The sequence below is a fragment of the Hippocampus bargibanti genome, linkage group LG15 (genome assembly GCF_051943395.1).
Source record: "Hippocampus bargibanti isolate YZ-2025 linkage group LG15, ASM5194339v1, whole genome shotgun sequence".
NCBI classification, from domain to species: Eukaryota; Metazoa; Chordata; class Actinopteri; order Syngnathiformes; family Syngnathidae; genus Hippocampus; species Hippocampus bargibanti.
Window position 1 is genome coordinate 4,232,903 of NC_142748.1, and position 26,685 is coordinate 4,259,587.

The 26,685-nt window shown below is 41.0% G+C and overlaps 1 protein-coding gene and 1 non-coding gene across 3 annotated transcripts; both read left to right on the plus strand.

The window, feature by feature from the left end:
- Window positions 1-1,106: 1,106 nt before the first annotated feature.
- On the plus strand, window positions 1,107-25,703 carry grid2ipb (glutamate receptor, ionotropic, delta 2 (Grid2) interacting protein, b). 2 transcript variants are annotated; one of them, XM_089015688.1, is made up of 26 exons: window positions 1,107-1,597; window positions 2,842-3,095; window positions 3,307-3,636; window positions 3,721-3,875; window positions 9,157-9,438; window positions 10,624-10,709; window positions 11,245-11,314; window positions 13,103-13,255; window positions 13,333-13,488; window positions 14,496-14,647; window positions 14,918-15,049; window positions 16,235-16,320; window positions 16,736-16,886; window positions 17,134-17,420; window positions 17,567-17,611; window positions 18,380-19,078; window positions 19,191-19,331; window positions 19,440-19,527; window positions 20,598-20,687; window positions 21,434-21,630; window positions 21,705-21,860; window positions 22,998-23,084; window positions 23,164-23,293; window positions 23,397-23,515; window positions 23,591-23,755; window positions 25,408-25,703. In XM_089015688.1, exons 1-26 carry the CDS (start codon window positions 1,513-1,515, stop codon window positions 25,477-25,479), a joined length of 4,368 nt encoding a protein of 1,455 aa, XP_088871814.1. In that variant the 5' UTR covers window positions 1,107-1,512; the 3' UTR covers window positions 25,480-25,703. The 2 variants fall into 2 exon arrangements, with proteins under 2 accessions (XP_088871814.1, XP_088871815.1); XM_089015689.1 differs by lacking the exons at window positions 1,107-1,597; window positions 2,842-3,095; window positions 3,307-3,636; window positions 3,721-3,875; window positions 17,567-17,611 and having other exon boundaries at window positions 6,975-9,438; window positions 20,610-20,687.
- On the plus strand, window positions 12,817-12,889 carry trnam-cau (transfer RNA methionine (anticodon CAU)). Its single transcript has one exon. It is a non-coding gene; the product is annotated as a tRNA-Met (tRNA).
- Window positions 25,704-26,685: the final 982 nt, after the last annotated feature.

The window sequence follows — 26,685 nt, forward strand, 5'->3', positions numbered from 1 at the left end:
TTTTAAAACTGGAAATAATTATTCTAAAACTACTCATTTAACGTTAACTCTTTGATTGGTGTTTAATATAATTATATAAAATTATGTAATTAGTATTTATTATCAATTCACGTGTTCATCTTTACTTACAGATGACATGTATTAAACTTTGTAATACATGTATTTAGTCATGTTATTTTCGTTGTTTTCCCTTTTTAGTTTTATATACTTTTAGATTTCAGAGATAGTTCGCTTTAAATCATATATTTGTATGTTAGTGTTAGTTGTTGTAGGAGCAGTTGTTAGTTGTAATGTTATTATTGTCTGCGATTCAAGGTGCACGTGCATGCAAAATGTACATAAAAATGATCAATAGCTTCAGTTCTATTGTAAATCAAAATATTCACAATTAAAGTTGTCAAATTGAATTCAGTCAAATTGTTTTGCTATTAATCTTTTGTACTTAAAAGCGCTTGTGATTTGTTACTTTTTGCTCATGTTTTCAGTTTTTCTTTGTTTTTATTACATGCGTATTGCATCAAAATCAAGGTTATGAATTTTTGGCCTTTTCCCGACTGTCATTAATCAAAAAATAAGAACCTTTTTTCAACCACTGTGAAAGAAGACAAGGCAACACAAGACACCTGCTGGATCAGGTTGCAAACTGGTCCTGCCCCTCATATTACAGCTTCAGGAGTTATTGATGCTGCCGACAAAGGTATGAGAGGCCTGCTTTAAAACAGTATTTTTCACCTTTTCTTTTGCTTGTAAAACTGTTGCACTTATATTATTGATATCAAACACGCTCATTGTGGATTTTTGTGTCAGTACCGGTGTAATATGTATGTATACATTGGCTGTGAAGGGACATAATTTGAGAAAAGTAGTTCACCGAAAAGCCATTCTACATTGTTTGGAATTATCAATATAATAATACTAACCCTTTCAGGGACAGCTTACCATTTTATCAGGTTGACAGGGTGCAGGAAAGGGTTAATATCCAACCAGAGATGGTGAGTATGTACTTCTACTAAAGCGGCATCGCGATATGAGGAGAAGGAGGTAGGGCTACAAAGCCCACAAATAATCCATCTAATCCTACAGCCTTAAATCTTGAATCGCTACTCCTGGACCCACAATCGAAGACGGACAGAATTCCAATTAGTCCTCCTCAACCAGGAGTGATTCTGGGCCATTAGCGGTTCCTCAGAGAGGTACCTAACCACGAGGAGAGGAGGCGGAAAAAAAGACACATGGGTGTATTTATAGACAAATGAGGCCCTTTTTCGGAGTGAATTATAAAGGAAATCAAGTGCACGGGTGGCGGCGTCCCAGTTTTCTGATTAACACGGAGAGTATCTTTGCCCTGGGATGAATAAGAGATGAGACGCAGGACCAACCTCTTCATAAATTCATCCGATTTGGATCGTGATACTCTATTTTATGGGGTCTGGGTAAAGGGGTGTGCACTGTGATTCCCCTTTTGTTTTAATCTACATTGACCTGGGAAGACGCTCCGACTCGAGGCTGAAAATGAAGAAATTTTTGCAAAACAAAAAAAGCAGATCTTCATTACACCAAACCAAACGGAGCTCAAGGTGTCAATCTAAAGATTTCTGTGAGTGGTTTCTTATATTTCATGTCTCTTTTGTGTGCTCATAATTCTGCTGATATTTTTGTTCAAGTACAGTGAGACCTCAACTTACGAACTTAATTGGTTCCCAGACAGAGTGTGTAAGGCGAAAAGTGTGTATCTAAAAAAAAAAAAAAAAAATCCCATAGGAAACCATTAAAATGGGAATAATCCGTTCCCGGGTTTCCATAAAATATAGTTTTCAAGCAAATAAGCCTTAAAAGTACACACAACATACCTTATTCTATGTATAATAAATGTGCTATTGTATTGTAATGAAAGAATTACACTGCATTGTATCATGAAGTCACTTTATTTACATTTGTGATGGTCATTGATGGCTTGATGGAATGGCGTTGGAGGTCGAAGGTCAAAGGGAATTGCTGTTGGGAAAGAGAGGCGCATTACATGAGGACTGTAATTAAAGAAGCTGCTCGAAAAGGCAGCCACTCTCGCGGCGGCGTCAAAACAACCACAAAAACTAAATAACAAATAATATGACAACACAAAGACGCAGAGTCATTCATTCTTCAGCACTTGCTGAACCCTCTTTGTGACATGAAGCAGTTCTAGATGCAAGGCGCGAATGGCTGCCGCTGCTCACCCGCACAAAAAAAATCCCATGACTGTAAAGTGTCCCTGAGAGTTTTGAACGGCGCTTAGAAATTCAATATAATCTTCTTCTTCTTCTTCTTTGTTTTTGTCTTCGTCTTCTTCTTCTTCTTTGTCTTCTTTTTTGTCTTCTTCGTCTTCTTCTTCTTCCTCGTCTTCTCCTTCTTCGTCTTATTCTTCTTCGTCTTCTTCTTCTTCTTCTTCTTCTTATTTTTCTTTGACTTTTTCTTTTTTCTTCTTCTTCTTCTTTGTCTTCATTGTCTTCTTCTTCTTTGTTTTTCTTCTTCATCTTTTTCTTCTTTGTCTTCTTCTTTATCTTCTTCTTTGTCTTCTTCGTCTTCTTCTTCTTCCTCGTCTTCTTCTCCTTCTTCGTGTTATTCTTCTTTGTTTGTCTTGTTCTTCTTCTTCGTCTTTTTCTTCTTTGTCTTCTTCTTCATCTTCTTCTTCTTCGTCTTATTTTTCTTTGTCTTTTTCTTCTTTTTCTTCTTCGTCTTCTTCTTTGTCTTCTTCATCTTCTTCTTCTTCCTTCTCTTCTTCTCCTTCTTCATCTTCGTCTTCTTCTTCTTATTATTATTATTATTACTATTAAAAATATGTAACGACCCCTCCTCTTTCAGTCCTCAGCATGCCGGGATCTAACCAAGGCTGGCCTGAAGAATTTGGATTCCAACTTGGTGGGAATGGACCAAGCTACATTTTGTATGTAGAAGAAGGAAGCAGTGCCCAATTGGCTGGCCTTCAAGCTGGAGATCAAGTGTTGGAAATCGAAGGTCACAATGTGTCAACACTTGGTCCGCAAGCTGTTGTTGCCATCGCACAGACACAGAAGAATATCCCTCCTAGTATTGGTGTGGTGTCCCGGATCCAACAGGTTTGCGATAAAGCAAATACTGCACTTTTACAGATTTGTTATATTTATTATAGTGCCTATGCTTGTCTGTGACTGTAAAGTGTCCTAGAAAGTGTTCAAAGGTCCTTAAAATATCATGTATTATTATTATTATCATTATTATTATTATTATTATTATTATTATTAGTACTGTTTTTTTTTTTACCCAGTATTGTGTATTTTGGGTTTCCAGATGGACATCATACCAGGCTTTGATGGCCGTTATGGTTTTACCATTGTGGGAGATTGCCCATTGCTGGTGGAGGACTGCTTACCGTGCTCCCCGGCGGGTCGTGCGGGTTTGAGGGCTGGCGACCTCGTGATGGAAGTCAACGGAATCCCCGTCAGGCAGCACGAAATGGCCGCGGCGCTCATCAAGTCAGCCCAAGGGAGGACTTTGCGGTTGGGCGTGTTGGGCCTCGGTTCGAGGCAGAAAGTCAACCTCAGCATGGAGGATACCCGGATCGGAGGGGAAAGCACACGAGTGGACCGGAAATATAAGGCCCTGGAATTCAACAGGAAGGTAGCAGACATGACGGGATATTTATTATATAGTATTTACATATACACTCCACTCATTTCCGATCATCATTTTCTTACTTAACAGGTTGAGGAGATTTTAAGCGACGATCCCAACGTGAAGGAGAGACTCTTCAGTATGCTGAAGCAATATGCAGCGGAGAAAAACGTCGACTGGTTGGCCGCCGTCTTGCCCGAAATCCTCATCACTGATGACCATCGACAGCTCATCTCCAGTATCAGGTGAGAGAGTTTCAAAAAATGCCAACAGAGACTTGACAACTGAGCAGTACTTAAATGCTTGCCAGGCAAACTGATGAAACATTAGCAGCAGGTGTGCATACTGGAGGGAAAGGCCCCTTTCTGCCACCTGCTGGAGGCATGCAAGAACAGTTATGACATGAATGAATTAGAAAATAATATAATAATCCTAATAATACATTTCATTTATAAGCGCCTTTCAAAACTCTCAAGGACACTTTATAGTCACGTAATTTTTGTGTGCGGGTGAGCAGAGGCAGCCATTCGCACCAGCGTTCACTCCACCCAGAAGTAACATAGCAGCAAAGTTATGAAATGAAGAGGGGAATGCACTCCAGAGGCATATTTAAAATAAACAAATAATCATCCTCTCCATTTTTTTTCTCTCCATGTTGCATCGAACTAAGTCCAGACACCAAACAAACGATCTGTACTGCTTAAATTATCCACAGGGATTCATTATCCACTTCCATCTGCCACCCAGGTTTAATCTACAGAGACCCTTTTGTCTCTGGACAGGTTGTGTCCATAATTTGTAAAATGGCTTCAAATGACTTCGACTGAGCGTATTTTAATAAGATTCCACCGCATATAGCTATATTTTACGTTTTAAGACTCGCTCTGAATATTCAGGAAGTCTTGTTTTTGAGTTGGTGACAAGTCCGTACGTGACGTCATGAAAGGACCGCCCCCTGACCGTAAAAAAGACGCATTGTAGCGTCCTTCCATCACGTCAATGTATTTTGCTGTACATGTTTGGTCTGAGAACTGTGTTGCACCCAAAAGCCGCCAGAAGAGGGAGTCCAAGCTCCATATAAGGAAGGAAGGTCACCATTGTGTGCCTCTTTTCTGATGATACATTGTTGCCCCAATGTTGCCTCAAAATGGCATGGAATAAATTCTTTAATCGATTGCAAACATGTATGCTTTCCTCTTCAGAACTATTTGAATCATATTCATAACTGGATGTGTAACAAGAAAGCATATTCTCCGAATCTGAAGCCATTGTTTTGATTCTCCAGCAATGCAAGGCGTCTTGGTGTAACGTCACAAACTAGGGCGGGAAATGCCTAATTCACAGCTCAATTTTTTGCAGATTTTGGACACTTTAAGTCATTTTTATTGGTGTTTTGCATTTGACTAAAAATATCATTTGGTGTTTGGGTATTTTAGATGCTATAAAACGTTTTTCTGATGTCAGTTAAAAAACAAAGAAGTGACGTCGGTTGTCCTTTAAGTCTCTGGTGAGATGAATGTCAGTTCAGTCTCACCGCAGGTTTTTAAACGTTGTTGACTGAGGAATGAGTCAGTTTATTTTTTTATTCAAATTTTAAAGCGGCCCATCTGGTGTTTTAGGATATTAATCTAACTGGAATCACTCCAAATAACCTGACGTGAAAAACAGTAAAATACAAGTAATTTCAGACAGCCAGAATTAACTGTTTGTTACCATTCCAAAAGAGACTAAAGTCATATTTTACACCTTCTCCATTCCCTAGACAGTTTTGTCCACAGATTGCTCTTCCTCTCCAAACACGGCCAATAAAAGCTGCCAATTATTCTCATACTACTCTGGCGGCTGACCCACAACTACTACATAACGTAAGAAGCGTTTCCAGACATTGTTTCCTCCAATCAGAAGCAAGATTGCATTTTTAAGAGTGATTCAACTTGTTATTTATTAGCCACAAATAGATGACGGCTACGCCTACTTGCGTATGCAGCAAAAGCGAGACTAATGGTGTTGTGGTAATTTGCCTTTCCACAACTCTCTCACCAAGGGGATATTTGTCTTCTCCTCTGTTGTATTTCTCTCTCATTATCTTACTCCAAGCTCTCATTCCTCCCACCCCTCAGTCCACCTCCTTTCTGGGGTCTGTTTCAACCTGCCACTTTGGTAGTGAAGGACTCCTGAATGCTCTCACCAATATAAATGTAGATTTTTTTTTTCCACCCCAATCTCAAACGATCCCGTGTTGACTACTCAATGGCTCAGCTCGTGTTTTGGAAATTAATTTGTAGGCACGTGTCAGCACTATAATAATGAATTGCCTCGGGTGAGTACGTACAGCTTATTTTTTTCTCGTGTCTGTATTTATGTTCTCGTGTGAAGAAAGTGGACATTTTTATTGATTTTTGTTGTTGTATTCATTAACTGAATAACGGTTCTAGTTTCTAATCGACACGGCTGCTTTTCTTGAATAGTGTTGGTAATGATAGTGTTTAGGGAGAGGCTGTATGTGCAGTTGAAATGCGGCACTGCAAATGTCATCCATTTTTTTTTGGGGGGGGGGGGGTCAAAAATATAACGGACATAGTGCAGGATACAGAATGTGTGACAAGTCTATTGGCTTGACAGTAATTTAAGAGTGCAGTTCAAATTTTGGTTGTCATCGTGGCTTCTCATTTGTGATGAAATGTTGACAACTGGTTGAATTTTCATTGAATTTACATTTAATGTTATCTAGCGAGCTACCGAGGTATCTATTACCTCGCTGGATGATTATCTGACTCGCTATCTAGCTAGCTATCTATTAGCTATCTAGCTGACTATTTGGCTAGCTATCTAATGGCTATCTAATAGTTATCTATTAGCTGTCTAGCTGGTTGGCTATCTATCTGGCTGGCTATCTATTAGCTATCTAGCTAGCTTTCTATCTGAGTTACTTCCGGGTTGAGTGAACGCTGGCGCGTGTGGCTGCCGCTGCTCACCCACAGAAAAACTGATCCTGTGACTGTAAAGTGACCTTGAGAGTTTTGAAAGGCGCTTAGAAATGAAATGTATAATAATAATAATAATAATAATAATAATAATAATAATAATAATAATAATAATAATAATAATAATAATAATAATAATAATAATAATAATAATACATTTTATTTTCAAGCGCCTTTCAAAGCTCTCAAGGACACTTTACAGTCACCGACAAGCATAGAAAGAAAAACAGATACAATAATAAATAAAATACAATTAGAAATAGAAACAAGCGATAAATCTACACAGAAAATGCAATTTTTAATAGGTTTTTGTACCCCCCCCCCCCACCTATGTACGATTTACTGATCCTATAAGGGGCCAAGCCAGGGAACAAAAAGTGCTGTTATCAGATGCTGTAACTTCAGCACCACGGAGAGCGAACAAACATCAAAAATCTCACAAAAAAAGGGAAAAAAAGCTGATTAAAGCGTTTTGATGAAAAATTGCAGGTCACAGTATTCAATAGTTCTTGTCTGGAAGGATAAATAAGCACAGAGTCAGTGAACAAATGTTCATTTTGCAGATTCTTATACAAAGAATCATCTGCCTAATGGTTTGCTTTCACTCTGTAACACAGACAAATTGAGCTTTATTTTCCTCCGGCAAAGAGCCAAATTTACAGTTTAGTCACCCTCGCCTGGTTCTGAATCACATCTGAAGGCCTACACATGAAATAAAAAGCTGTCTGCTCTTTGTAGTATTCGTGCTCATCAGTCGTGCCTTTGGAGAAATATACCCATGCCTCCCTACTTGCTTCAACCCCTGCAAGCTTCTATCAGATAATTATAAATTCTCTTTTTCCTTGATAAATCAGGTCAAACCGGGACACTTATTTAGTTTCCAAGAGTGGAGGCAAGCTACTTTTTTTTTTGCTCCAAATGACAAAATACACACATGCGCACACACACCTGAGACATACTGTAATAGCTTTCTGGTACAAATAGATGACAGAAGAGACACAGACAACAAACCGCAAGGGGTTGTGTGGGTGTCGACACTTACATGGCTGCAGAACATTTATTTCAATCCTGTGGATCTGTTTATCGGAGTGATGTGTCAACAGCGTGCACAAGTACAAGCACGTGCAAGCACATGAAAGGGTTAAAAATGATTCTGCTGCAGGGAATTTGTAGTGTTAAAGTGACAGTGAGGTGTTTAACTCATTCATTGCCATTCACAAATTTATTCGGGACTTGAAAATATGAAAAGATTTAGTTCGGGTTTTGTTTTTTTCTCGCTTGGGTGTCGATAAAGTGCTGGCCATGGCCTCTGGCAACGTTTTTTTCCCCTTCCACAAGGTAGCAGCATTTCCCTTTTTTCCATGTTTGCGCTTTGTTCCAGCTTCAGCTGTTGTTAAAGTCTGATGTAAATCGAATATGTCAATATTGTACTGTATTTTGGACAGCCGCTTTCATTTCAAGCTCATATAACTCCAGACCCATATAATTCAGGAATTAACTCTTTTTTCTGATGAAAGAAGATAGTCTTAGGTTTTTAACGCCGTATTAAATGTTTATGTAGTCCTAAAACTCAATATTCTCTGGGTCCTGCAATTCGAGTGTATTTTGGAAAGCTGCCCCCATTTCAAGCTCATATAACTCTAGACCCATATAATTTGGGAATTAACTCATTTTTTTCTGATGAAAGCCGATAAAGCGCTAGTCAGACCTCTGGCAATGTTTTTCCCTCCCATGAGGCATTTGCCTTTGGTACTGCCACCCCCACTTGCACCTCATATTACTCCAAACCCATATACTCTAACTTAGGAATTAACTTTTTTTCTGGTAAAACAAGAGTTTAAGGTTTTTTTTTTACGCTGCATTGAATGTTTATGCAGTCCTAAAACTCAATATTCTGTGGGTGCTGGAATTTGAGTGACAATGACAAAAACCCTGGCACTGGAGTGGACACATTTTTGCATGTTTGGCAGTAAATGAGTTTAATTGTCAGAATTGTCCCTGTGAGTCACACAGGATGGTAGGTACTGAGCAATTTAGTTCAATTGGCAAATGTGGCCAGGTCTCTGGTTAATAAAATGATGACAGCTTCCTATTGTGCTGGTAGCGAAGTGACAAATGGGTGGGAGTGTGGGAGATGCTGCAGATGGAAAGAGAGAGAGAGTGAGGTAGCCGAGGAGGATTCCCATCCTCTTTCACTCCCACACCTTTTTTTTCTCCTCTTGCCGTATTCAGGCTGCGCGTTCTCACACTGCTGCACTTCGACTGCCGCGAGCGATCTCCATCTTTTTGACTTCTATTTCAACTGAGAGCTTTTTAAAAGTGGGAAGGATTTGTCGAGTTGTCTGTTCAAAGCCTTTTTTTTGTGTCTACTTTTAAACTGGAGGCAAATCAAGATAAGATTGGATTTAAATATCACAGCAGGGAGCCCTGATGGATGCTTATAGCCATTGATTTGTTATGATAAGTGGATCCAATTTGGACTCTGTGAGGCAACATTAGTGGACTAATCTCACCTTCCTTCACATGCTGCCATGTTGGCTAGAATCTTCATTCCCAAGAAACACCGACAGCGTTTCGACGAGTCCGTTTCCCAGAACGTAATCAACAGGCTGCGTCGCAGTAAAAGCATCAGCGAACCGCAAGGCAGAATCCGTCGTAGCCGCAGCGAGGACCACTCGGATCGCCGCCACGGAACCAAACGGGCCAGTTCGGTGCCTCGGGATGGAGGCGAACCTGGCGGGACCGCTGAGGGAGAAAGAGAAAGAGGCCACAGGAAGTCAGTCTCCGGGATGTCGTCGCATCCTCCCATTGGACCCAATCAGAGGTGAGTACCTCTCATCTGTGTCACATGTCAAAATAGATGATTTCTTCAAAATAATATCCTCATAAATGTTTCTAACCCTTTTCACGCACCAATAATGATAAAACCTGCAATCTGATAACATGATAAGCTGTCCACTGTTGCAACCACTGTGACCGAAAGGGTTAAAATATAACTTTGTTATAAGTATGATAGGATTGGATTGGATTAGCCTTTATTAGTCTCGCAGAGGAGAAATTAACATTTCACAGCAGCAAAGTGATGAAAGTAAGAGGAAAGGAAGAAGTAGAAAAACAAAATACAGGAGCTGCCGTAAAGGCAGCCACTCTCGCGGCGCCATCTTGAAGTCAAAAGAACAAAATACTATACACAACAACACAATTCAATCTTAAACACTTTCTGCACCCAGTTTTAGATGAAACAAGAGAGGATTAAAGAGTCCTTTTCACCAGTGGATCAAGGACATCATGGTGAAATGTGCATGTCTGCTAAATGTAGAAATACAAACAGGAATCTGTAGCATCCATTGACAAAAAAAAAGAAAAAAGACTGTCCCACATACAGTTAATCCGCTTCAATTCCAAGCAGCGACAGATCCACATACACATTGGCGCTCTGCGCTAAAGCTCCTTCCTTCTCATCTGGTCTATTCTGTATTTTTATTTAATGTTTTTTTTTTCTTAGAGGGGTAAGCAATGAGTCTTTGAATTAGACCGAACAACACGGCGTTAAAGTGACGATACCGTATATTCACATCCACCTAAAAATATCTCACAATGCCGTCAAGTCACATCAGTGCATTCATCCAGTGCGGATCTGCTACATAAAGTGACAGATGTCATTTTGAAAGGTTTTCATAATGCTATTTTCTCCCCTGGAGTTATGTAATAGTCAAGGGGGGGGTGATGAACTGCTTTGTATAGGTTGACGTTCATTGAGGATTCAAAACAGGGAACGTTTTGGTGCGCTACCTCACCCCAACACCCTCCTTGTGACCCCCCACTCATCTGTATTCACTTATGTAGCAACTACCAACTTATAAAGAACATTTTTGACCCTCTTGCCCCTTAGTTTACTTATCAAAAAAAGGAGGCCATGATACATTTCCATTGAGCGTATATACGCTTTTATCACCTGTGATAAAAGACGCTGAATGGCATTTAACCTGTATTTTCAATCTTAAAACAGGCTCATCCGCGTCTACAGAGGCAAGAAAACCTTTGGCTTCACCTTACGGGGTCACGCTCCCGTCTGCATCGATTCAGTCATCGCAGGTTTGATTCTACTTTTATTTTTAATACCAAATCTTTTTTTTTAGTTAGTTAGTTACTTTACTCATTATCAAAATGAAAGCAGAATTCCTCCTAATAGTACCGCCTGCTTGTTTCTGCATGTTTTTTCCATCCGCGATGACGGCATGGCAAACGCCCACCATCATCTCCCACCATCACGTCCCGAAGAACGTGTTGACTCAGTGGGCCTTATGGAGGATGGTATGGGAGATGGCGGAGGCGGTTAGCGTGACTTTTAACGCCATCGCGGATCCTCTATGACACATTCGATGCGGTTAGCAGCACGTGGTCAATAGTTTCTATCTTATGAGTGGGCTTATGTGAAGTCACAAAACGCCACCTGGACATTAGATTGTTTGTCGGTGGTCTTGTTAGGTGTCATACAAAGACTGATGCTAGCACTTTTGTCAGCTCTGAAAGCAATTTTAAGTTAAGTTTCGCTTCATTATTATTATTATTATTTTTTGGTTGGGTATCTTTGCTTGTGGCTGATTTTCGGGTTTTATCTCCCTGGCAGATAGTCCAGCTGAAGAGTGTGGGCTTAAACCGGGTGACCGCATCCTCTTTCTCAATGGATTGGATATGAGGTCAGCTCATGTTTTTGTATTCTCTATAACAATATTATCATCACCGCAAATACGAGGCTGTGTTTGCCAACTGCCGCCGAGTTAGATAATCCATCACAGAGGCTTTTTTTCCTGTGTGACTGTCATAATGTTGAACTCTGTGTTATATCACTGTTGCTCCATTGAGACTGACTATCCAATCCGTGTCCACTCTATATCAAAATGTCACAATGCAGCAATGAGCACATCAATCTTTTTGTATTTGGAGGTAGACGGAATGGAGCTGATCTTAGTACAATATGAGAGTGGCGGACAGTGGATTTCATCGCTAGGCCTTCAGTAGTGCTTTGTCTGAATCAATTCAGAATGAAAAAAAGTGTCTACAAGTCCACTAGAGGGTACAATTAGCTCGGAAATAACTGACATTTTTTTCTTGAGAAGTCCATCTTGAAAATGGCTTTAACAGTAAATCTCCAAACAAATCCATTTCTTCGCCTCCTTCAGCCATTGTGGGTTGACAGAACTGCTATTAAATCAACACAATATATTTGCTTATGCAAGTCTCTACGATACAGTGTGCTAGCTCTGGCCAGTATGCGCTTGTCACGAGCGGCTTGTGATCAGAGCAGTATTCGCAAACAAGATTGGCTAGCGACAAGTCAATCATAATTTGTGAAAACTCTGACATCAACCAGTGCCTTCAAGAATGCGTTGGTACCCTTTTGGGTTGTCAACTCGAAATCTGATTGGTTAGAGCAACAGTTTGATCACCACATTTGATGCAACGGGGCCTTCAGAACTGATTGTGAAGGCGTCCAGGTAGATTTCTGACCCAGATAACAAATGATGGCTGAAATGTGACTTGTTAAATGCTTAAATATGAAAACACACGCCTGGAAGCAGAGCAACAGAGGAAAATGCAATTTGGAATTATTTAAAAAGAATTCATTGACAAAATATAATTAACACCAGCCCGTGATTCAGATATTTTTAGGCCAGCAGAGAAGGCTTTGCAACCGCCACTGAATATGAGTGAAGATAATTGTGTGAGTAAGTCGCTTATGCCAAGTGACTACATTTTATATAACAAGAACTTTTCTTGTGGGAGGCGTCGTAGTTCTCTGTATTCAACTAGTTGCCCAATGGATCACAGAGGGCACGGGTAGGAGTGAGAGGGAATAAACTGAAGTATTCTCAGAAGTAACAAAAACACAAATGCATTGCAGCGTTAAGGGAGGCGATTACTTCAACTAATTACTTCAAAAAATGATGTTATGCAACACAATTTTTGAGGTAATAAACGTGCAGTCAATGTAACTTGCGAGAGAGCTACACAAGGCTTCGCAAATTCCCCAAGCAAATGATTGCTATGTCGCATTGTAAAGTAAAAAAACATATTCATAATTAATATATTTATGTTTTTTTTAGAGGGCGGCGTGTAGCTTTCGAACACATTTCTTCGAGAATATTAGACAGCGTGGTGGATGAGTACAAGAAGTGCATGTGGACCACGTCGTCTATAAGCCTCGATGGCGCAGTAGGCAGCGCGTCAGTCTCATAATCTGAAGGTCGTGAGTTCGAGCCTCACTCGGGGCAAAACTTTTTTTGTCCCCGACAACAATTCCAAATATCGTAAAAAGTGTCTTTGCGCCTTTGAAAACCAAGTTCTTTTGTTATTTCTATTGATATTGATATCATTATTTAATAATTTAACTGTAGAAAAATTATGAGTCATCCCTTCTGGTCCAACTAAAAGCACATCTTTTGTTTCACCCACCTTCTGTTAATGACACCATGTTCCCCGCGTAGGAACTGTTCCCATGAAAAGGTAGTGTCAATGCTGCAGGGCAGCGGGGCCATGCCGACGTTGGTTATCGAAGACGGTCCGTCTGATTGCTCCTCAGACCCAACAGAAGCGGAGGAAACTCCCAGTCTGTCTTCCAACACCTTGCCGCGTTCTAGGTGAGAAGTTCAAAAATGACAGGAAATACGTAACTTGATCAGCAGTATGACAGAGTGAAAATATTTCTGGTGCTTAGATCTCCTGTTCTCAGCTCACTCCAATGGGTGGCAGAGATCCTTCCACCAAGCATCAAAGTCCACGGGCGGACATTCGGACAGCAGTTGGAGCATTTATTGACAATCCAGGAACGGTACACTGTGTGCAAGGCCTTGGAGACTTTCTTTCAGCACAGGTCAGCATATCATTGAGTCGCTTGAAAATTCTCCTTGAATCTACAAAAAAAAAAAGAGAGAGCATTAGCATTAAAAATAAAAAAAGGTATGTATTGCATTATACACTGACAAGTAGAGTTACTGTTGCCTGGGAAACGGTACAGTAGACTAGTGATGATATTACAGGCAAGAAAAAAAGGGGGGATAAATATAGATAACATGGGAAAAGCAACGACAAGCCTCTTTTTCGATTGTATGGCCTCCTAATGTACGCTAAAGATATCCGACTTCCATTTTATGTTTGCAATACTTATGATGCAAACGTGACAAGAGGCAAAGCAGCCATTCAGCTCGAAATAGAACAATAAAAAAAAACACTAAAAGACACAAACAACACAAATGTCCCACTGTGTGATAATCATGTTTAAAGCTTCCTCTTCATCCATGGTCTGAATGATAAATTCAGAGAATATATGGCTCTATTTTTTTCACGACAGCCCTGTGCTGCTTATTTATAAATAAATATGATATGTGGTATTTAGATTGGATTGGATTAGCCTTTATTAGGCTCGCAGTGGGAGAATTTACATTTCATGCAGCAAAGTTATGGAAAGAAGAGGAAAGGAAAGGAAGAAGTAGAAAAATAAAACACAGGAGCTGATGGAAAGGCAGCCAGTTTTGGGGTGCCATCTTGAAGTCAAAAGAACAACAACAAAAAAAAACAAGTCCATTTTAAGCACTTTCTGCACCCTCTGTTGTCCGAAGCAGTTCTAGATGAAAGAGGAGAGGATCAAAGTGTCCTTTTCACCAGTGGATCAGGGTCATAATGGTAAAATGTGCATGTCAGATACAAAAGTAAATGTTGAAAGCAAACAAAAAGTTGAAGCATCCATTGACAAAAAAAAGATTGTGTCCGATGTAAATCCGCTTCAATTCCGAGCTGCGACCGTTCCACGCTCAGACTGTCCAACATTACCGACATTTTCACTGAACAAAGGTATATGTGCTATTTATGGTTTTTTTTCAGGAACGTGGATACCCTTATAGTGGATATATTTCCAGTATTGGACACCCCAGCTAAGCAGCTGATCTGGCAATTTATTTACCAGTTGCTGACTTATGATGAGCAGGAACGCTGTCAAAGCAAGCTGTCACGCTTCTTGGGTTTCAAAAGCAGCGGTGAGTTGAAGCTTTTAGATATATAACTTGCTCTTTATATTATTTTTACATCCGTGATTAGCATAGGGTGAAACAGTGGCACATTGGCGTTTTCGAGTTTATTATGTTTGTTAAAGTCATAAGAAGTGCCTTGCACGCTGGGTCCGAGAGGACAGTAACTTCATCTGTGCTGTATGTCATGCATATTAGCATATTTGACAATAAAACTGACTTTGACTTTGGTATTAAAGTATCAATGATTTGTTTGTCTACTGTGTGTATGTTTTGTAGCCGTTTTAGAGCCCGAAGCCGGTTTGGAGCAGAGGAGGAGTAGCTCTGTGCGAATATCTGGGACATCATATCGCGGTTGTGTGCGTGAGAGGAGTTCTGACGACTGTATCATTGGAACTCACCTGGGAATGGGTACGATGGAATGTCACGGGGAATGGGATAGAAAAGGCCAATGTTACAATAAATGGGATAGGAAATTGCTGGGGGGAGGGAACAAACAAAAAAACAAAAGTGGTTAACCTTGAACTGCCTCACTTTACTATAAGGAAGAAAATAGACATATGTGAATATATTTTTGGGAATTTTGGGGTGAACCCACTGTAAAAAAACTTTTTTGTATTTTTTTTTGGAGCCTATAACATTAATAACACAAAGCAACGCAAAGCACCGCAGGTTGTCATGGCAACTCATTTCTTTCTTGCGAAAACGACAACAGCAAAGTTTGTTGCCTTGACATTTTGAGCACAGCCCACGTCTATTATTTTTTTCCTCATGTTCAAGTTGTTACCGAACATACAAGTAACATCCGACTTACGACCGAGTTCCGTTCCCACCAAACGGTCGTAAGTCAAAATGGTCGTAAGTTGAAATCCATTCAAAATGTTAAAGAGAGACTCGGAGGCTAAATGACTCGCAAATTCCCCCCCCTCTGGTGGAATCACACGGTCGATTGCTGTGCGAGTGTGAGATGCTGGCTGGCTGGCCAAAATTGTCAAACACGTTGGCGACCTGCTAGCGCGTTGCAGCGCGTTGGGGGTCGTGGTTGTACACCCTTGTGCAAATTAATTGCACCGCCCTGTTATTTTTACATAAAATTGATTGTTTAAATTTTTTGACAACTCAAATACATGTAATTCAAATGTACATTTTAGTAAGAAGTGTGTTGTATCCATCTCGTTGAAGAAGAACTGATTTATAAACCAAAAACCCATTCTTTTTATACCCGACGGAAAGGGGATTAGGACATTGGTAATTCATTAACCATCCAATCAGAGGCCTGGCAAACAAGTAATAAGGGAATGTGGTTGGTCAAGTATACCAGCCCTATCATGGTGTTCACAAGCTTTAGAATGATTTAAACCAGCAAACAGTCAAGATCACAGGGTGGTGCAATTAATTTGCACAAGGGTGTAAGTACATGTGGTCGTAAGTCGAGCTGGTCGTAAGTCGGATGTTACCTGTATTACATCACTCTTGAAATGTCCGCTTAGCTTTTCCAGCCTCCTCCTTTAACTCCACCAATGCTACTCTTCATCCTTTCTCATCTGGGGAAAGGATGCAAGACGACGCCATTCCTCATGCTTTATTATGCTTCAGGAATTCATGTGGATGAATGTGGCAGCCAGGAGGAAAGACAGTCAGGAGACGGAACCTCCTTCCCAGAGTCTCCTGACCTTAGCCATGTAGGTACAACGCCCGCAGTGGCGTGAACAAAGCTTGCTATGCTATGCTTTTCGGGTCATTTGAAGGTCAGATGCTAATTTAGCTAGCTATCTATTTGCTATCTATTAGCTTTGTAGCTGACTATCGAGCTGGCTATATATTAGCTACCTGGCTAGCTATCCTGCTGGCTAGCTATTAGCTATATACCAGCTAGCTTTCTATCTATTTGAGTTACTTCCGGGTTGAGTGGCGCGTGTGGCTCACCCACAGAAAAACATCTTGTGACTGTAAAGTGACCATGACAGAAAGGTACTTAAAAATAACATGTATTATTATAAACACCATTTTATGATGAATTTTTCTGAAGAAGCAGATTGACCTTCAAATTCCAGTACCGCTAATGCGCGCTAAGCTAATCATGCTTCCAACTCATAGATGTCAGGTGTGTACACGGAGCTGGATAATGTGTACGCGGGGAAGAGTGCGTCTCCGTTGCATGGGGGAACCCCTGCGGAGTCCGAAGGGATGGGACAGACTGAGGCTTATGGCCGCTCTCTTTCCCCCCTCACACTTCCCCCTCTCAAAGGTACTCCAAAACACTCACTGCAATCCACGCAAGTGCTTCAAATAGCTTTCTCTTCTAATGTTATCGGGCCCTGATGGCAAACGACCGATGTGTCATTGTTACATAATCAAATCACTTGTGACCATCATGTATCTGAGTCACTTGTTTTTATCATCCATGGATAAAAACAGATTAGAGCGGCATCATTTTACAAGAAAACTAAACATCCTGTACCCATTTTTTATTGTCAATGTTTAATTGGATACAGGTAACAGGAAATCAGGCTTATCCCTAACCTGGAAAGAGCCCCTCCCGACAAACATCTACGGCGTCCACCACCAAAGTAGCGTGGAGTCGAATCCCTACGTCAGCTTGGAGAGCCCCCCGGTTTCTCCCAAACACAGCCCAGGCACTTTGGGATGTCGCAAAAAGCTGTTCACCTTTTCCCGACCGCCCCGAAGCCGAGATACAGACAAATTTCTCGATGCACTCAGCGAGCAGTTGGGCCAACGGATGGAGGATGACTACGTGCCGGGCGAGAACGACTATGAAGAGGTGAGGGGGGGGAAAACTCATTTCCACTCATTTATTTTTAGCGTGTATTCACTATTTGCGTGAATTTATTGCATTTGTAGTGTTTCACGTTGATATTAGAGGGTTTGGAATGTATACCCCAATGACCGCTTGTGTCACATGAACAGATATATCAAGGTGCTTGTCATGGTTTCAGAAGAAGAAGGGCGCCTGTAAGTAAAAACGTTGGTAGAGTCTATAGTATTTCTTTTAAGATTCATTGATGATGTTTCGCATGGTGACATCATCAAAATGAAACTATCTCACTAGCCTGTGAAGATTTTTAACTAATTCACTACCAGATGGGCAAAAATGTGTCCAGTCCAGTGCCAGGGTTTTTGTCATTGTCACTCAAATTCCAGGACCCGCAGAATAGAGTTTTAGGACTACATAACCATTCAACGGAGCGTAAGAAACATTTGACTCTCTTATTTTATCAGAAAAAAAAGAGTTAATTCCTAAATTATATGGGTCTGGAGTTATATGAGCTTGAAATGAGGGGGGTTGTCCAAAATACAATTCAATACATACATATTGGTTTATATCTTGCTTGAACAATAGCTGAAGCCTGAACACATAATTAATTCCTAAATTATATGATATGAGTCTGGAGTTATATGAGCTTGAAATGAGGGCGGTTGTCCAAAATACAATGCAATACATACATATTGGTTTATATCGCGTTTTGAAGCTCGTCTTAAGCTGGAACAAAGCGCTAACATGGAAAAAAAGGGACATGATGCCCCCTTGTGGAAGGAAAAAAAAAACATTGCCAGAGGTCTGACCAGTGCTTTATCGGCACCCTAGCAAGAAAAACCAAAACCGAACAAATTCGGGAATGGCGATGCATGTCATATTTTCAATTCCCGAATACATTCATAAATGGCAGTGAATGAGTTAAGGGAAAAATTAGCTGATGGCGTGTCCCCCCCCACCCACAGATGAGCTTCCCCGAGGATCAGCAGACGGGTTTCATACATCGGCAACTAAGCAGTGGGAGCAGCGAGGACCACAGTAGCATCGACGAGGTTTCTTCCCCCAGCTACTCCTCTGGCTCCGAGCACATCCCCCCTCCTCCGGAACAGAGCCCGCCACCCCCACCGCCCTACCAGGTCTTGTTCCCGCCTCCGGTCCAGTTCACGGATCCCGTACCACCAGTCCGCTTCTCACCGGAACACGTCCCTCGCAGTCGGATGCCCTTCCAGCCTCACCATCCCATCATACCCCCTCCTCCGCCCCCGCTGAGGACCCTCCTGTCCAACCGCACCTCACTCCACAAGGTCCCGCCCACCAGAGAGTCTGCGGATGAACATCGTTTCCAAACGCTTTCTCGTGGCCGCACCACTTTCACCGCGACCACCATCTTGCGCTCGTCCCGCCCCGGTTACCTCCCCCGCCAGCTCAGTCAACCGCAACCATCCCCGCAGACATTACGGCCCAGTCAGCTCGTCCTTCACAGGCACCATCAGCTCCATCACCAGCATAGCTACCAGGGTCCGCCGCCATCTTCCATTGAAGATCATAGCCCACCACGGAATCATAAACAAGACCCCGCCGCTTCATTTAGCAAACCCCTAATTTCACACTCTAACCTCTCCAGCCACACAATAATACCCAAACAAGAACCTGAGTGTCAGCAGGTAAATAAAGTCATTAAAAATGTCCACTGATCATGTTCCAATCGCAATACAGCAAGTCCAAAACACCACCCACTTGCTACGAAATGCTAACCAACCTCTATTCTTATTTCAGGCTCCTCCCCCTCCTCCGCCTCCCTTGCCCCCACCCTGCGACCCGCCTCCACTCCCTCAACTCTCAGACGCCAATCACATGAGCGTGAAGAGGCTCCGCTGGGAGCAGGTGGAGAACTCCGAGGGTACCATCTGGGGTCAGGTAGGCTTTCTCCGTATTGTATTGTATCAGAATACCAATAAATAAGAAAGCAGCTTGTATCCAATCAAATGCGACGATCCCGCTGAGTAAGAATATTCCTTTGTTCAGCTTGGGGAAGAGTCCGACTATGACAAGCTGACGGATATGGTCAAGTATTTGGATCTTGATCTGCATTTTGGTACTCAACGCAGATCCAGTGAGTTATGGTGGACGTCCCTCACATCTTTTTGTACTGTCGTCAACATTTCACTGCTGGAAATGTTTTCTTACTCTATTCACAGTTTTGTTTTGTATTCATGTTACCATACTGAGATGTCTGTGTTTATTGACCTTGTCTTGCTTGGAATTCCACAGTCACATCGGTCACGTAGATGAAGCCTGCTCCATTCGCCTTGTCTTCAAATCCATTCTCCATAAAGGCACCTCTTTCGCCCACCTCCTGGTCCGGTGATAACACAGTTCTGCCACAGAAAGAAAGACAAATCACATTCATCAGTCAGTGAAAAGTGACTTGGATTGGATTGGAGTAGCCTTTATTAGTCTCGCAGTGGAGAAATTTACATTTCACAGCAGCAAAGTGATGAAGAGGAAAGGAAAAGAAGAAGTAGAAAAACAAAATACGGGAGCAGCAGTCAAGGCAGCCACTCTCGCGGCGCCATCTTGAAGTCAAAAGAACAAAAAAAAAAAAAAAAAAAATATGACAACACAAAGACACAGTCATTCAATCTTAAGCGCTTCCTGCACCCTCTTTGTTGTATGAAGCAGTTCGAGATCAAAGCGTCCTTTTCACCAGTGAATCAGGGAGGTCATAGTGGAATGTGCATGTCTACTACAAGCTAAATGTTAAAAGCAAACACCAAGCTGTAGCATCCATTGACGAAAAAAAGACTGTCTCACATCTCCTGTCCCACGTAAATGGCACTGATATTCCTCCCAATCAAAAACGGTGCTGGCATATTCATGCTGCCAAAAAGGCTTAACCGCTCAGCACAGTCTCCTCCTGGATGAATGTTAAGGCCAAAAATGCTGAAAAACAATCCGCAGATAGAAAAAAAAACAAGGCTAGTGAGAGCACTTGCAGACGGTTGCCTACTCAAGCGCCATATTGGACTTCAAGAGTCACACAACAGAACTGTGTTATCACCCTGCAATGTGTGTGTGTGTCTGTGTGACTGTTTACGGGAGAGCGAAAGTGTGTATGTGTGTGTGTTATCGATCTCCCCGGTGCCTGGAGAACTCATCCTCACATTGTTGTTTAATTACCAGTGTCTCCACCAGAGCCGACCTTCGTGCCCGAGAACTTAAAAAAGAAAGACGTTGTGGAGATCCTGTCTCACAAGAAAGCCTACAATGCATGTAAGTAAAGCCTTTTACTCCCAAGAAACAAACAAACAAATACATAAATGTATAAATAAATACATAAATAAATAATAAAAAAATAAATACAACATAAATAAATAAATAAACACAAAATAAATAATACAAAAATAAATAAATACTAAGAAATAAATACATAAATAATACAAAAATGAATAAAACATAAATAAATAATACATAATAATACAAATAATAATAAATCAAATAAATACATAATAGAAAAATAAATAAACACAAAAATAAATAATAATAATATGATTGGCCTTTACATACTACTACGACCACTACTATCACTAATAATAATAATAACAATAACAACAATAATAGCAATAATAATAACGACGATAATAATGACAATAATAATAATAAATGAGATTTCTGTTGAATTGGTGACATTGATATCATGACCTGTACCCATGAAATAAACTACATCACCTTGCATATCTGTTGCTGATGGGAGCCACAGGTTGCCATGGCGATAGTGGGCGACACGTTTGTTTTGTCACACGCGGCGCTAATTGTTTTTTATCAGCGGAGATGGTTCGTTACGGTGCTTCGTCAAGCTTATGAGCGTTCGCGCGGCCTCTGCGCTGTGGATGCCTATTTTCAGGGTATTTAACTGTGTTGCCATGGCGATCGAGGGGAATGTTGCTTGATTTTCCCCGATGGTTCCACATGTGGCAACACTCAATCTAATTACCGACCGATCTCCGACTCCGCCGTAGCTATCCTCATCGCCCACCTGAAGCTCGCCCCTGACGAGCTGCGGCAAGTTTTGATGGACATGACAACTGACAGGCTGGAACCCGCCCACATTAAGCAGCTGCTGCTCTACGCCCCCGATGAGGATGAAGTCAAAAAGTACGAGCAGTTTGAGCAGGATCCGGCGAAACTGAGCGAACCTGATCAGTTCGTTTTCCAGGTGACTATTACCCCAAAACTGAGAAAAAGATAATTTTGTAAAAGATGCTAATGCGTAGCGGTGCTCTGTCCCAGATGCTGATGGTACCCGAGTATAAGACTCGTCTGAGGAGTCTTCACTTCAAATGCACCTTGCAGGAGAGGATGGAAGAGATGAAGGTGGCCTATGATTACATCTACAAGGCCTCAGTGGAGCTAAAGACCAGCAAAAAACTGGCCAAAATCCTCGAGGTGAAAACAATTATGCATTACTTGATTCATGTAAAATTACACATACATACTTGCTCTTAATAATTAAAAACCTGAATTATATTCAAAATATTCTGGCAGGGTCCCTCAAAACATGGCAACCAGCCCAAAAAATACAGTGATACATCAGCTTACGAACTTAATTGGTTCCCAGAAAGTGTGTGTAAGGCGAAAAGTGTGTTTTCCAAACATTAATTTGCCATAGGAAACCATTAAAAATGAGAATGATGCGTTTCCAGGTTCCGATAAAACATAATTTTCTACTAAATAAGCCTTAAAACTACACAAAAAATACTTTATTGTACGTATAAAAAATGTGCTATTGTATTGAAATTAAAGAAATAAAACAACAAAAGTCGTTTTATTGACCTTTGTGATGGTCGCTGATGTAGATGCCTCTCGATGACATCCGGGTGAAGTTGTCGTGCTTTCTCTGCGATAATACCCTCACTCACACTGTCCCCTGCTAGCTGCTTTTCGTTGATCCAAATCAACAGAAGTTTTTTAACCTCTTGTATTGCCCGAGAGGGTTGCTTAGACAACAAAGAAACACCCTAGCCACAAGTAGCAATGAGCGACTTAGCATACTAGTAGTGGGACGCTAAGTCACACAAACGCACACCTCGTTCGTGTTTTTCGATGATCTCCTTCTTCTGGTCGACCGTAATTTTCTTTTATGTCGTCTTCGGATTAACACTAGCCTGTGATGGGGTCTTTTTCGGTCCCAAAAAAGAAAAAGTATCCACTCCATAACAAACCAGATCTGCACTGAGTGCAATCAAAGAAAGTGGGTGTGGAAAAGTAGTCCGCCAGCCATTGTGGCGCTCCATGTGTTTCCCAAAAACGAGTTTGTATGCCAAGATTATATTCTCGCGAATTTAATGTTTGTAAGGCGAAAAGCTTGTTAGCTAAAGCGTTCGTATGCCGAGGTACTTCATTTCGACATACAGTAAAGTCTCGTTATATCGATATTCTCGGGAGTCTGAAAAAAATTTCTCCTTGCGTTCATAGAAATAGTATCGTAATAAGCAGTACTATCGATATAACCGATATCAATATAACAAGACTTTACTGTATTTTGATGCTGATGATCTGTCTCTCACTCTCGACTCCACACAGTTTGTACTTGCTATGGGGAATTACCTTAACAACGGCCAACCCAAAAGCCACAGGACAACCAGCTTTAAGATTAACTTCCTCACCGAGGTACAGCCCGTCTGATCCTTCGTCTCGACTGATCGATCGATCGATCGATGCCGTCTAATCATTTCATTGCCTCCGCTAGCTTAGCACGACTAAAACGGTGGATGGGAAATCTACTTTTCTCCACATTCTGGCTAAGTCTCTTTGTCAGCATTTCCCAGAGCTGCTTCACTTTTCCAGAGACCTTCCCACAGTGCCTCTGGCAGCCAAGGGTAAGATGCACTGAAGCCATATGCTAACGCACAAATTATTCCTTGATATATTTTTTTAAACCACTTTAACAGCATTTCATTTCAACATCACTTGTTTCTCCAGTGAACCAAAGGGTGGTCACCACAGAGCTGAGTGACCTTCAAGCAATCATTCTGGACATCAGAACAGCGTGTCTGAAAATCCCTGTCACCTCCGAAGACCATTTTGCTTCTGTCATGAGTGTATGTTATATTTTGCGAAACATTCATCACGGTTGATGTGAATTAGCAATTAAAATTTGCCGTGTGATCGGACAGAGTTTTCTGGAGAACAGCCACCCCGCCATACAGTCTCTGGAGTCTCTGCAGAGCAGAGCGATGGAGGAGTTCTCTAAAGTGGCCTCCTTCTTTGGAGAAGACAGCAAGTCCACCAGCACTGATTCTTTTTTTGCTATTTTTGCAGAGTTTGTTTCGAAATTTGAGGTAAGCGGGTGTTTGTATTTTATGTGTTTATTTATTATTTTTTTGGGTGGGCTGTTGAAATACAAGGGTCCTCAGTCTATGACATGTACGGTGCCATAGGTAGTAGACGTGCACATTCCACCATGACGTACGTCACTAATCCACTGCTGAAAAGGACACTTTGATCCTCTCCTCTTTAATCTAGAACTGCTTCATGTCACAAAGAGGGTACAGAAAGTGCTTAAGAATGAATGACTATGTGTTGTCATATTATTTTTTTATTATTTATATTTATTTTTCTTAAAGGACAACCGACGTCTCCGGACAAGTCGTGTCCATAATTTGTAAAATGGTTTCAAATGACTTCTACTGAGAGTATTTTAATAAGATTCCACCGCATATAGGTATATTTTACGTTTTAAGACTCGCTCTGAATATTCAGCAAGTCTTGTTTTTGAGTTGGTGACGAGTCCGTACGTGACGTCACTGAAGGACCGCCCCATGACCGTAAAAAAGACGCATTGTAGCAGTCCTTCCATCACGTCAATGTATTTTGCTGTACATGTTTGGTCTGCGAACTGTGTTGCACCCAAAAGCCACCAGAAGAGGGCATCCAAGCTCCATATAAGGAATTTATCAGCCTGTGGAAGCGGAGGTGGCCCCTGGAGGTCGCCATTGTGTGCCTCTTTTCTGATGATACATTGTTGCTTAAAAATGGCATGGAATAAATTATTGCTTTCCTCTTCAGAACTATTTGAATCATATTCATAACTGGATGTGCAACAAGAAAGCATATGCTCCGAATCTGAAGCCATTGTTTTGATTCACAAGCAATGCAAGACGTCTTGGCGTGACGTCACGAACTGGGGGCGGGACTTTCTGAAAATGCCCAATTCGCAGCTCAATTTTTTTGCAGATTTTAGACACTTTAAGTCATTTTTATTTGATTTGCATTTGACTAAAAATATCATAGTGCGTGTTTTGGGTATTTTAGATACTATAAAACGTTTTTCTGATGTCAGTGAAAAAATTAAAAAGTGACGTCTGTTGTCCTTTTACTTTATGTTACTTCCGCGTTGAATGAACGCTGGATTGTGACGCATGGATTATTTACATGAACAATAAACGAGCAGAAAAGCACATAAAAACAATGAGCATGCTCACGCAAGAGCCGATATGTGCCCCAGCCCACGCTAACACACTCACGCATTGTTGTGCCATCACAGTGAGCATGTGGGAGGGTCAAAATTGTCTTTTTTTTCTCTCGGAAAAGTCATTTGTTATCACTACATCATGTATCGTTGTTTATCAGCTAGCGGTCTTGCACTTTGGGTGCATTTATTTTCTTTTCATCGCATCATCTGAAAGCTATTTGTTTTTAATGCTAAAGTATTCGTCATATGTATTTGGGATTTTAATAATGGTGACAATTTAATTGTTTTAGGTGGGCTATAGATCCCAAAGATGGCGGTGATAGCCCGACTAAATGATGCGCTTTCAAATTAGACACAAGATGGTTGTAATTTTTAGGCATGATTTTGGTTTGAGCAAAATGATTGGGCGACATTTTCTGTGCAAAATGACAAAAATCATAAAAAAATAAACAGATATTAGCAAATAGAATGCTACAAATATGCAAGTTCTCACTGCATGTTCCTTATTTGTGCTTCCAGAGAGCCTTCAATGAAACTCAAACCCCCGAAAATCCCAGAAGTCCAAGACTGTCATCCCCCTTGGCCTGGTAGATGCAACCCAGTCCGAACCCAACAACTAAAGTGCCAAAAATCACACATGGTGACTGACGCCCCCCCAGACCCCCATAAAAGTGCAGAGCTACTTCTTCTCCAGGGAAACAAAAGCTGCCCCCGTGTGGAGAAGAGATGTCACTTCAGGTGCTGACTGTAACGGTCTAAAAACTCAGCACTTGACCACTCCATGTTATTTCAACTGCTGCAGATGATAGTCTAGATAGCTACAGATATGTATTGTAAGATTATATTAAAAATATATATATTTTGTGACGTTGTAAGGATTTGATGAGGAAGATGTAGGTGGCTTCCAAGGGGTTTTGTAGTTTACATTTCCATGACACATTTGGGAGAATAGTAAGATAATAGTTGTGTTCAATTGTCTCTGAGAGAGATCTCAAGCGGTCTGTAAAAGTAATTAGCTACAGGTTAACAAAAGTAATGGAACTAATTTCGGCTGGGTGAATGATAAGAGTCAATTATTTTTTGTGGAGAAAACACTGCATAAACTGAGGCGGGAGCGACTGTGGTCTACTTCATGCCATTTTTGGTACAGTCCACATGACTCAATGTGGTATTATAACAGAAGAGTAAAGAATTTGCATCATCGAACGGTATCACGACACAAATTCTTCTGAAGCTTTTGGCTTTTCACAATACGTGTATAGGTGGGCATTAACCGAACGAAGGACCTGTAAATGATCCATGAGAAATGCGATTGCGGTTGTCATGGTGACTTCACAACTCAGCCATAGTGCACCAGTAGCTGTGTTGTACTGATAATTGAGATTGTAAATTTACATATTTTTGGCTATGCACTGCTCGTTGTTTTCTATGTAAGCGCAGAGTTTAGATTTTTTGTTATTCAAAAGACACTGAAGTTTATTGTTTCTGTGTTGCACAGCTTTTGAAGTGGCATAAAAATGCAACCAGAATTGCTGCTAAGTATTGTAACTGTGTTTCTAAATGAGTTGCATGTTGGTGCAGGTGGTAGCAAACAACTTCCGTTTAAAAAATGAACGTATTGTACTTTAATCTTTTTTTTTATTCCCTTAATTTATTTTTGTTCGTAGAGTTATTAGTTGAAATTTGTGATAGTTTGACCCCTTATGTTTAGATCAATGCCCCTCATGACCCCACAGTGTTTTTGATCTATAAAAGTGTCCTGCTCGAAAGTATCGCCTCTTCATTTGCACAATGAAA